The following is a 12,296-nucleotide window of genomic DNA, read 5'->3' as shown; positions in this document are numbered from 1 at the left end:
CAGCTGTGGCAACACCAGATCCTTAACCCACTATGGCAGGCCAGGTATCAGAACCTGTATCCCAGCACTCCCAAGACCCTGCTGATTCTGTTGCACCACAGCGGGAACTCCTAAAAGTACTTTTAAAATGTATGTTTTCAAAATGACATTTCTAGAAATCCATATCGCAATGGGTAAAGGCATAAGCTCTAGATTCAGACTGTCTGAATCTGAATCTTTGGCCTACAATTCACAGTGTGACTTTGAGCTAGTTTCCTTATTGCCTTATGTCTTGGTTTCCTCATCTGTAAAATGAAAAAATATTAATGAGTTGACTGACATGTAGAGCTCTTAGAACAATGAACTAGCATAGCTTAAAAATTCTGAAGAAGAGTGAAATGGAAAGTATCAGTCTATCTGATTTCAAAACTTAGTATACAGCTGTAATAATCAAGAATGTGTGGTATTGGCAGAGGTATATGGACACATAGATCAATGAAACAGAATAGAGAACTCAGACCAAACAATTATGCCCAACTAATTTTTTACACAGTTGCAAAAGAAATTCAATGGAGGAAAGATAACCTTTTCTTTTTTTCTTTTTTCTTTTTTTTTTTTTTTTTGGCTTTTTGCCATTTCTAGGGCCACTCCCGTGCTAGGGGAGGTTCCCAGGCTAGGGGTCGAATCTGAGCTGTAGCTTCTGGCCTACAACAGAACCACAGCAACGCGGGATCCGAGCCACATCTGCAACCTACACCACAGCTCATGGCAATGCCGCGTCCTTAACCCACTGAGCAAGGCCAGGGATCGAACCCAAAACCTCATGGTTCCTAATCGGATTCGTTAACCACTGAGCCACGACGGGAACTTCCGAAAGATAGCCTTTTCAACAGATGGTGCTTGAATCACTGAACATCCTTAGATTTTTTTTTTTTTCCCAAAATGAATCTCAATCTAAGTCTCACTCCTTATGCAAAAATTAATTCAGAATGTAAAACTGTAAAACTTAGGGGGCAGGAGTTCCCATTGTGGCCCTGCAGTTAACGAACTGGACTAGGATCCATAAGGATGAGGGTTCAATCCCTGGCCTCGCTCAGTGGATCAAGGATCCAGCATTGCCATCAGCTGTGGGGTAGGTTGCAGACATGGCTCAGATCTGGTGTTGCTGTGGCTGTGGCATAGGCTGGCAGCTATAGCTCTGATTTGACCCTTAGCCTGGGAACTTCCAAATGCCTCAGGTGGAGCAGCGAAAAAGAAAAAAAGTAAAACTTAGGGGGCAGAATAGAAATATTTGAGATCTAGGGCCACGCAAAGAGTTCTTAGTAACCTTGACACCAGAAGCACACCTTATAAAATGAAAAATTGATAAATTGGACTTTATTAAAACTAAAAACTTTTGGGAGTTCCCATCGTGGCTCTGCAGTTAACGAACCCGACTAGTATCCATGCAGATGCAAGTTTGATCCCTAGCCTTGCTCAGTGGGTTAAGGATCTGGCATTGCCATGAGCCGTGGTGTAGGTCACAGACACGGCTCAGATCCCAAGTTGAGGTGTAGGCTGGCAGCTACAGCTCTGATTCGACCTCTAGCCTGGGAACTTACATATGCCACAAGTGTGGCCCTAAAAAAAAAAGACACACACAAAAAAAACCCTAAAAACTTTTGCTCCATGAAAGACTCTGCTAAGAGGATGAAAAGACAAGTTATAGACTGGGAGAAAATATTTGCAAACCACGTTTTGAAAGAACTAACTTTCACAACTTAAGAGTAAAAAAAAAAAAAAAAATCTAACAGAAAATGGGCAAAAGACATGCACAGATATTGTACTGTACAGGGTATATAAGTGGCAATTAAGCACATGAAAAAGTTTTTAATATCATTAGCTGTTAGATAAATGCAATCAAGACCATGAGATATTATGACACACACCTATTAGAATGGCTGAAATAAAAATTAGTGACAATAACAAATGCTAGTAAGGAAGCAGAGAAACTGGATCACTCATTCACTGGTGAATGTAGAACACTAGTAATTCTGGAACACAGTTTAGCAGTTTCTTAAAAAAACTATGCAACTATTACACAACCGAGCAATTGCATTCCTAGGTACTTTTCCAAGAGAAATGAAGACTTATTTTCACACAAAAATTTGTACCTTAATGTGTATAAGCGCTTTTATTCATACTAGCCAAAAATGGAAATAATCCAGCTATCCTTTAATGGATGAATGGTGAAACAAACTGTGCTATATGCATACCACAGAATCCTACTGAGTAATAAAAAGTAATGTGCTACAATTAGATGCAACAACCTGGATGAATTTTCAGAAAATTATGCTGAGTAAGAAAAGCCAATCTGGAGTTCCCGTCGTGGCGCAGTGGTTAACGAATCCGACTAGGAACCATGAGGTTGCGGGTTCGGTCCCTGCCCTTGCTCAGTGGGTTAACGATCCGGCGTTGCCGTGAGCTGTGGTGTAGGTTGCAGACGAGGCTCGGATCCTGTGTTGCTGTGGCTCTGGCGTAGGCTGGTGGCTACAGCTCCAATTGGACCCCTAGCCTGGGAACCTCCATATGCCACGGGAGTGGCCCAAGAAATAGCAAAAAGAAAAAAAAAAAGAAAAGCCAATCTGCAAGAGGTTATATGCTGTATTCTTCTATTTACATAACATTTTTGAAAGGACAGAATGGAAATGGAAATCAGATTCATGGTTGCCAGGGGGTAGAGAGGGGCTAGAGGTGGAAGTATGGAAGTGGGCTATATAAGGGCAGGAAGAAGGATCCTCGTAGTGATGGAAATGTTCTACATTTTGACTGTATCATTGTATTACCCTGGTTGTGATACTGTACTATCAACTTGTAAGAAGTTTCCATTGGAGTTCTGGATATGGCCCTAAAAAGACCAAAAAAAATTTTTTTTTAATTAAAGAGGCAATAGTGATGGTTAATGACCACGATGGTGGTAGTGATGATAGTGAAGAAAAGTTCAAGGTAAAAAGCATCTGCTTCTGTAGTACCTCACATTGTTTTTTCATTCCTCTCCACCACATCTCAGAAAGTTTAATATTGTTACCTTTAATATTATTCCTTTAATCCAGCATGGTATGCTGATGCAAACTTCTAAATGAGAGGGAAAGGATCTCTTCCTTCTTGCTCCAGCTTTCCCAACTATGAATATAGGAAAACTAAGGCTTATGAGTCTTGCCAAGTCAAAATCTCCCTCAGTCTGAGCTTCTCCTTGGTTGTTAATTACATCTTCCAACAGTGCTGAGTTTCAGTAAACATGTGTAATTAAGGAAAAGCCAGAAAGAGCCAGAACTTGGAAGTTATATTCCATTCACTACATATCCAGATAAAAGTCTTTTTAAGGAGGAAACAGTTAAGTCAATATAGCCAACACACTTAATATTCTTTGTTGTTAGTATCATTTTAGCCCATGACTTAAAGAATTGAGCCCACAGAAATACCATTTCGTATTTGGTACCATTGGTACCATTTGTGTTGGTCCTGACCGTGAATACTAATGCTGCTTCTTCATCCTTACCACTTCTATCTCTTGTCACACTTTTGAGGTTAACCTTGGGTTAAATTTTTCTTTACTTCTACAACTCTATTTTTATTAGACTCATCCTGGTTTATTTTAAGCCTTTAGGCCTTGGCCCAGTGTACCCTTCAAGTAACCATTTATCCACAAATGACCTTATTTTTCCTCACAAGGACCCTATTCCAATACCTCTGTGGTGGGCTGGAACATGCCAACAGCTACCACTGAATGGGTAGGTTCTCCACAGACTGACAGAACAAGAGAAAGGACAAGTTGCCTGCCAATTTATTCATTGGTAGGAGGAGATTGGCATTAGAGGGAAAATACTGTTTTAGAAGAGGCCAAGTTTATGTAATTTTTCTGGGTTTTTTTTCTTTTGTCTGCTTTTGAAAAGGGAGGAAAGAAACATTTATTGTGTTTCTAACCTGTACCTGATCCTTTAGCTAAACATGTTAGCCATTATTTTATTTTGTCCTTAAATGACAATGGTAATAATTATTAATATATGTACAGTACTTTGTAGTTGACTGCATGAGTTCTTATGTATTATTTCATTGATCTTCGCTATCATCTGGAAATGAGGAAGTGAAAACTCTAAGGCTGCATAGCTTCCAAGTGGCAGAGTCAGTCCTCACATTTATTGCCTTCTCCAATTCTGTGCTCCTTCTGCTAGGCCACTTTGCTTCTGAGAGGGTAGTTTCCTCCCAGTTGTAAGCCGTAGAAAAGCGAGAGTCCAGAATTTGATTCCTTCCTTCAACAGCTCAGGAAATGAAAGGGGCACATATGAGACTGAGAAGTGGGTGAGATGAGAGTGGACTGTGAGGATCCCTGCTTCCTTGCTGAGGTATTATATTTTCTTTCATTTCAGGATGGCAATGACACGGAGAACTATGTTCCAGAAGGGGGAAGTGCATAACAAACCGTCAGGATTCTGGGGAATGATAAAGAGTGTTACCACTTCGGCACCAGGAAGTGAAAGTATCCTTTATCCCTCTGCTTGATTCTTTCTCTCAATTCTGGTCCAAGGGCAAAAAAAAGTATCATTAGGATAGTCTCTTTAAGATACCTGACTGCATCAGAGTCCAGCTGGCCAGGGCTAGGCTTAGGAAATAGTGTGTACAGAGTCATCTTTCCAAAAGCCATAGATTATAAAATCATAAAACCATTGTCTTTGAGCTGAAGGTGTCCTAACAAGTCATTCTTTCCATTTTACAGATGAGAAAATAGTCTCAGAGAAATTATCACACAGTGGTTTGTTGCAAAGATAAGACCAGAACTGTGTAGTTCTTTCCACTACGCTATTATATTTCCTAATTCTGAAAAACCACCACAAAACCATGGCTCCCCGATACTGATAGTTTGAATATGGGATTGTAAGTGCCTGTTTCAGAAGCAGTCAGTATTCCTAAACAAATTTAAGCAGCTCTGTATCTCCAGAGACTTTTTGGTTTAAAGAATCAAGGAGATTGGATAAATGAATTCATCTTGACCTGGCTGGTTGCAGTGTTAAACTGATTTCCATATTGAATACCAAATGTCTTTGTGGCTCCCAGGCTATTAAGCCAAAATTTAAGGGTACTAGGGGTGAGATAGCATATTCCTGCTTCCTTCTCTGGCCTGAGGAAGTACAAATTTCCTTTTGCTAACTTGGAGGAAAAGAATGTAACCTGTTCTTGCTATAAATTATGACATATCTTTCTGGTATCAAATGCAGGTAGGAATTAGACCAAAAACAGTAGGATAATTACAGGAGAGGGAAAAAAAGGATTCCTTTAAATCCATTTAATCAGGAAACATTTATTTCCCATCTTCTTTTCCAGGCAGAGTGCTAAGAGTTAAAATGATGCGCAGAGGATAGCCTCTCCTCAAGAAGCTTACTGCCTAGTCATGGGAGAGGCGGACATGTAACTAGTTAGACCCTGTTGTTCAGTGGCCTGCACCATGCCAGCAGCAGCCACTACTGAAGAAGGAACTGAAGGGCATTTGCTGAGTTGGGTAATAGTGGGAAAAATCACAGAGAGGACGGAGGATTTGGATTAACGTCGAGGCTTCTGTTTTAAAAGTGGCTTTTTTTTTTTTTTTTGTCTTTGTAGGGCCACATGTGCAGCATATGGAAGTTCCCAAGGCTAGGGGTCAAATCAGAGCAGCTGCCAGTCTATACCACAGCCACAGCAAAGCCAGATCCAAGCTGCACCACAGTTCACAGCAATGCCATATCCTTAACCCACTGAGCAAGGCCAGGGATCGAACCTGTGTTCTCATGGATACTAGTTGGATTTTTTTACCACTGAGCCACAATGGGAACTCTGTAAAAGTGGCTATCTTTACTTTTTTTATTACTTAAAAATCCATAGAAGCCAAAGTTTAGATTTAAGCTATCTTAGCAATAAGAAGTCAAGTCAACAGAAGTATCAGGATTATTTAACCTCTGAGCCTTTTCCCAAAGGAGAGAATTGCACAACTTTACTGAGTTATTAGAGATTGGCATAGCATAATGGAAAGAGCGGGCCTTGGAGTAAGGCAGATCTGACTTTGCTTTCATGTCTGCTAGCTATGTGACTTTAAGCAAGTCATTTGATTCTCTGAGCTTTACTTTCCTTATCTGCAAAATGGGTAACACCTATCTCATGGGATTGTTTTGAGAATAATAGAAGATAATATTTGTAAAGAACTGAAGAAGGTAATGTCTCTACATCCCAGCCTGCATTAGAACTCAGTAAACATTATCCTTTTTTTTTAACTTTTAATTATTTTTTCATTTTTTTAATAATTATCTCATTATCCTTTTTTAACATGGTACTTATTCGGATAATTCAGGAGAAAACTTTTCTGTATTATAAGTGTTTTTCTTACTATGTAACCTTTTGAGATTCCAAAGATTACATTCGACTTAATCTAACTAAATAGAGCAAAAGTAAACAGAACCATCTATCTGAGTCACTTGAGCTAGTGAGAAACTGAGTGGTAGGTGTTTGGTGGAGATGCTCTTGATGGAAAAGTTTTTGTACAGCTGTTTCTGAGGTTGGGAAAATTGTTCTGACTGCTAGCTATGAAGCAAGAAATTGAAAATATAAGCAGTTGTTCGTACTCACTATAGAAGAAACTGAAAGCATACGCTTTCTTCATTGCTATTCCTTGAAACTTCTGTATGGTTTGAACCTTGATGCCCATTTGTGCCAGATCTTACTCTTATTCAACAGGAAGTGGATGCTTTGGAAGAACTAAGCAGGCAGCTTTTTCTGGAAACAGCTGATCTATATGCTACCAAGGTACAGAGCAAGGAAACTGAAGTGTGGTTTTTACCAATATGATTGAAGAGAAAACGAGATTGAGTAGCATTTTAGCATCCTCTATGGCCAGGCAGTGTAAGAGGCGCCTCATGAGCTTCAATATCAGCCATGAAGCATTAGATGTCTGCACTCTTCATGATGTTGCTCCTACTAGTAGCAAAATCCTTAGTGGAACACTCAAAAATAGAAATTAGTGAGATAGAAGATGGTTTTCAGCATCTAGGAAGGTGACACACACCCCTTCCTACCGATGATCCAGGATCTAGAGGGTAGCTCCTATGGTAGCCCCTCTGATTGTTGTTTATAGTCTCCTAAAAGTTAGTAATATTATTTTAAGAGCAGGAAGACAGCTATTTGCCATGGTCTAGCCCTATTTTATAGGATCCAGATCAAGAAGGAACCTAACTATAAGAAGTAACTTTCCGATTTACACCTTAAATGCAATATAATTAAATATGCAAAATCTGTTAAAGTTGTTCAAACTATTTTAATCCCTTTTGAGGATCACTTCAGAGAACTAGCCATATAGAAGAGAGGTTAACATAGGCTTTGGAGACAGACCTGAGCCGAACTTCCCCTATTCATTAGCTGGGTGACCTTAGGCAAGTTATTTAACCTCCCTAAGCCTCAGTTGTCTCATCTGTAAAATTAAAAGAACATATCTCATAAGAGTTGTTATGAAATTTAAAATAGATAATGCATGTAAGGTGTTTGTCCTAATTTCTGACTTAAAGTAATAGTTCAATAAATATTGCCCATACTGTTACTATTATCTTTTTAACTATTATTTCAATATTAATCATGTGTGGCTTTAATTGTTGATTCGGCCTGAATGGTGATTCACAGAGGCAGGAATATTTTTGTGGAACATAAATGTATATTTTGCTGAGACTAACCATGTTTTGTGTTTGCTTTCCCTCAGGAGAGAATAGAATACTCCAAAACTTTCAAAGGGAAATATTTTAATTTTCTGGGTTACTTTTTCTCTATTTACTGTGTTTGGAAAATTTTTATGGTAAGTATATTATTTTTAACTGTCAAGGTTTAGGTGACTTTCCCTGGTAAAGGCAGAGGGAGAAAATTGGGTTTGGTTGAAACATTGAACTAAATTCCAAATCCAGTTGAGTCAACAGAAAATGTGATCTTTTACATCTCTGAGCCTCATTTTCCCCCCTCCTTTTTAGTTTACCTAGAAAAGAGAGGTTGCATTTTTCTTCTGTCAAAAACCATAAATATGTTCTCAGATTATGAAATATATGAAGTGAATGTAGAAGTTTCTTATTTTACACCCTGCTTTCCATATTACCCATTTATACATTGCACAACTCCTACCTTCAGCTCAGAATAGAAACCACCTGTCCTTTTAAATAATCTGTATATACCTTAAAAAGTAAATTCTGAAACATATTTCTACAGATAAATTAATCATCTATGCTTATAGCTCTTATTCTTTTGTGGCTCTTTTTCTTTATGTGCATTTTATGTACTGCATTATTCATCTTTACTTGTGACTCATCTGCAGGTATTAATGGATTTCAGTGTGATTAAAGAAAAGGCTGATTTGACTTTCTGGTTTGGTGGCTTTCCTACTGGAGCTGTGTTTGCACAAAGAGGAGCTTTGTCAGCTTGTTAGTTAATTTTCATCATTGTAGATGAATGGAGGATTCTGGACTGAACAGATCTAATTGATGCTAATACCCATTCAGATGACATTTTAAAATCTTGATTGATTCAGTGGGAAAGGATAAATGATGATAGTGTATTCAGTTAGCTAAGCTGCTAAAGATTTTTCCTGAGATGCAGGCTTTAAGAGAGCATAGCATTTTTTAACAGCTTTATTAAGGTGTAATTGATATTCAGTAAGCTGTACATATTTAAAGTGTACGATTTGGAAAGTTCTATATTTGGATATATCCATGCAACAGCTATCACCACATCAAGATAGAGAATATATCCATCCGTTATTTCCAAAAGTTTCCTTGACCCCTTTTGTAATGTCTATTTCTTTTTATTGCTGAGTAGTATTCCATTGTATGGATAATGCCACAATTTGTTTATCTGGGCCCTTGCTGATCAATATTTGTTTTTTTTTCCAATTTGGAGATATGACAAAGCTGCTATAAACATGTGTATACTAGTCTATATATGGATATATGTTCTCTTCTCTCTTTGGAGAAAACATGTGTAGAATGTCCGGGTCATATGGCAGATGTATGTTTAACTTTTGAAGAAATGGCAAGACTTTTCCAAAGAGGTTGTACCATTTTACATTCCCACCTACAGAATTTGAGAGTTTCAGTTATTCCATATCCTTGCCAACATTTCGTAGTCAGTCTTTTTTTTATTATTATAGTTGATTTATAGTATTGTGCCAATTTCTGCTATACAGCATAGTGACCCAATCATACGTATATATACATTCTTTTTCTCATACTATCTTCCATCATGTTCTATCCCAAGAGATTGAATATAGTTCCCTGTGTTATACAGTAAGACCTCATTGCTTATCCATTCTAAATGTAATAGTTTACATCTACCAAGCCCAAACTCCCCATCCATCCCACTCCCTCCCCACTCCCCCTTGGCAACCACAAGTCTGTTCTCTGTCTATGAGTCTGTTGATGAATGGATTAAGAAGAAGTGGTACGTATATACAATGTAATACTACTCAGCTATAAAAAAAGAACAAATTAATGCAACTAGAGATTGTAATACCAAGTGAAGTAAGTCAGAAAGAGGAAATCAAATACCATATGATATCATTTATGTGGAATCAAAACTATGGCACAGATGAACCTATCTACAAAATAGAAATAGACTCAGACATGTAGTCAGTCAATTTTAAATATTTTAATAGATATGAAGTGGTATTAAATCATTTTAATTTGCATTTTCATAATGGCTAATGATGTTGAGCAACTTTTCATGTGCTTTTTTGTCACCGTTATATCCTCTTTGGTGATGTACCTATTCAGATTTTGGGCTTTTTTTTTTTTTCGGGCCACACTCCTGGCACATGGAGGTTCTCAGGCTAGGGGTCCAATCAAAGCTGTAGCTGCTGACTACACCACAGCCGCAGCAACGCAGGATCCAAGCCGTGTTTGCGACATACACCACAGCTCCCTACAATGCCAGATTTTTAACCCACTGAGCAAGGCCAAGGTTCAAACTTGTGTCCTCATGGATACTAATCAGATTTGTTTCTGCTGAGCCATGATAGGAACTACTGGCCAATTTTTTAATTAAGTTGTTTTTTGTTTTAATCTAAGGGTATATTCTGGAAACCTTTTATCAAATACATGATTTTCAAATATTTTCTCCTGGTCAGTGGCTTGACTTTGAATTCTCTTGGCAGTACCTTTCAAACACCAGAAGTTAGTAATTTTGAGGAGTCCAATATATCTTTTTTTCCCCATTACGAGTATACTTTTGGTGTTATAGCTAAGAAAGCTTTGTCTAACCTAGGGTCACAAAGATTTTATTCATATGTTTTCTTCTAGAATTTTAGCTTTATGTTTTACATTTTGGTCTATGATCCATCTTGAGTTAATTTTTTAATTTTTTCATATAGATATCCAAGTGTTCTAGCACCATTTGTTGAAAAGAGTATCCTTTCTCCATTGAGGTGATTTTACAATTTTATCAAAAATTAATTAACCATATATGTGTGGGTCTATTTCTGTACTCTCCATTCTTCTATACACACACACATAGACACGCCTTTATTTATGCCAATACCACATCATCTTGATCATTCTAGCTTTATACTAAGTCTTGGAATCAGATAGTATAAGTTCTGCAACTTTGTTCTTCTTTTTTCAAACTTATTTTGGCTAGTCTCTGTTCTTTGCATTTCCATGTAAATTTTAGAATCAGCTTAGTAATGTCTAAACAAACGCCTGTTGGAATTTGTATTAGAATATCACTGAATCTTCAGATCAGTTTAAAGAGAAATGACATCTTAACAATGATCCTTCCAATCCATGAGCATGGCATATCTCTTAATTTATTTAGATCTTCTTTAGTTTCAATAATGTTTTATACTTTTTTTTTTTTTTTTTTGTCTTTTTGCCTTTTTCTAGGGCCGCTCCCGTGGCATATGGAGGTTCCCAGGCTAGGGGTCCAATTGGAGATGCAGCTGCCGGCCTACACCACAGCCACAGCAATGCCAGATCCGAGCCACAGCTGTGGCCCACACCACAGCTCATGGCAATGCCGGACCCTTTAACCCACTGAGCAAGGCCAGGGACCGAACCCGCAACCTCATGGTTCCTAGTCGGATTCATTAACCACTGAGCCACGGCAGGAACTCCAGTGTTTTATAATTTTTAGTGTACAGGTTTTTCACATCTTTTGTCAGATTTATCTCTGAAGTATTTAATATATTTCGATTCTATTACAAATGAAGATGTTTTATAATTTCAATTTCTGAGTGTTGCTAGTATATAGATATATAATAGATGCATATATATTGATCTTATATTCTACAACCTTGCTAAACACCTTTTAATAAATGTTCTAGGAACTTCTTATAAATTCTATAGGATTTTTCTATGTAGACAATCTGATGTCTGCAAATACTGTTTTGCTTCTTCCAATCCAGATGCCTTTTATTTCTTCTCTTCCTTTCTTTTCTTTTCCTTTTTCCTTTCCTTACCTTCCTTTCCCTTACCCTTCCCATCCTATTCCATTCCACCTTTGTTCTTCTCCTTCTCTAGCCTTACTGTGCTGACCAAAGCCTTCAGTACAGAGATAAATAGAGCCATCATCCTGATCTTGTTCCTGATCTTAGGGGGAAAGCATCCAGTCTTACACATTTAAATATGGCGTTGGCTGTTGTTTTTTCCTGAATGCCTTTATCAGGTTGAGGAATTTCCTTTTGTTCATAGTTTGTTGAGTGTTTTTAATCATGAAAGCCTGTTAGATTTTGTCAAATGCTTTTTCTGCCCCTACTGAGATGATCATATGGTTTTTCTTTTTTAGTCTGCTAAGTAGTTAATTACATTAATTTTTAAATATTAAACTGACTTTACATTCCTGCAGTAAACCTTATTGGTTATCCATTCTAAATATAATAGTTTACATCTACCAAGCCCAAACTCCCCATCCATCCCACTGCCCCTTGGCAACCACAAGTCTGGTTGTTTCCATATCTTGGCTATTGTGAATAGTGCTATAATGAACATACTGGTGCATGTATCTTTTTCTATGAAAGTTTTGTCTGGATATAGCCCAGGAGTGGGATTGCTGGGTCATATGGTAGTTCAATATTTAGTTTCCTGAGGTATTTCCATACTGTTTTCCAGAGCATTTGTATCAGTTTACATTCCCACCAACAATGTAGAAAAGTTCCCTTTTCTCCACATCCTCTCCAGCATTTGTTATTTGCTGACTTGTTAATGATGGCCATTCTAACTGGTGTGAGGTAGTACCTCATTGTAGTTTTGATTTGCATTTCTCTAAAAATTAGTGATGTCGAGCATTTTGTC

General features: G+C 37.8%; 1 protein-coding gene across 3 annotated transcripts in view; it reads left to right on the top strand.

The window, feature by feature from the left end:
- The window catches only part of GPHRA (golgi pH regulator A), a 54,569-nt gene that overhangs the window by 29,422 nt on the left and 12,851 nt on the right, over positions 1 to 12,296 (top strand). For all 3 annotated transcript variants that reach the window (XR_014844258.1, XM_085023120.1, XM_003481473.5), the window contains exons 8-10: positions 4,386 to 4,495; positions 6,698 to 6,786; positions 7,730 to 7,822. Coding sequence is in view for 2 of the 3 variants with exons in the window: in XM_085023120.1 (XP_084879246.1) it covers positions 4,386 to 4,495; positions 6,698 to 6,786; positions 7,730 to 7,822 (292 nt within the window). In the remaining variant the exon portion in view is untranslated. The remainder of the gene's footprint in view (positions 1 to 4,385; positions 4,496 to 6,697; positions 6,787 to 7,729; positions 7,823 to 12,296) is intronic.

The sequence above is a fragment of the Sus scrofa genome, chromosome 4, assembly GCF_054392235.1.
Source record: "Sus scrofa isolate SSC_HxYL_T2T_F1_AM1 chromosome 4, Sscrofa_HxYL_maternal_Yorkshire_Landrace_v2.0, whole genome shotgun sequence".
NCBI classification, from domain to species: domain Eukaryota; kingdom Metazoa; phylum Chordata; class Mammalia; order Artiodactyla; family Suidae; genus Sus; species Sus scrofa.
The sequence above is the reverse complement of the archived record's forward strand: the minus strand, read 5'-3'. Positions and strand labels throughout refer to the sequence as shown.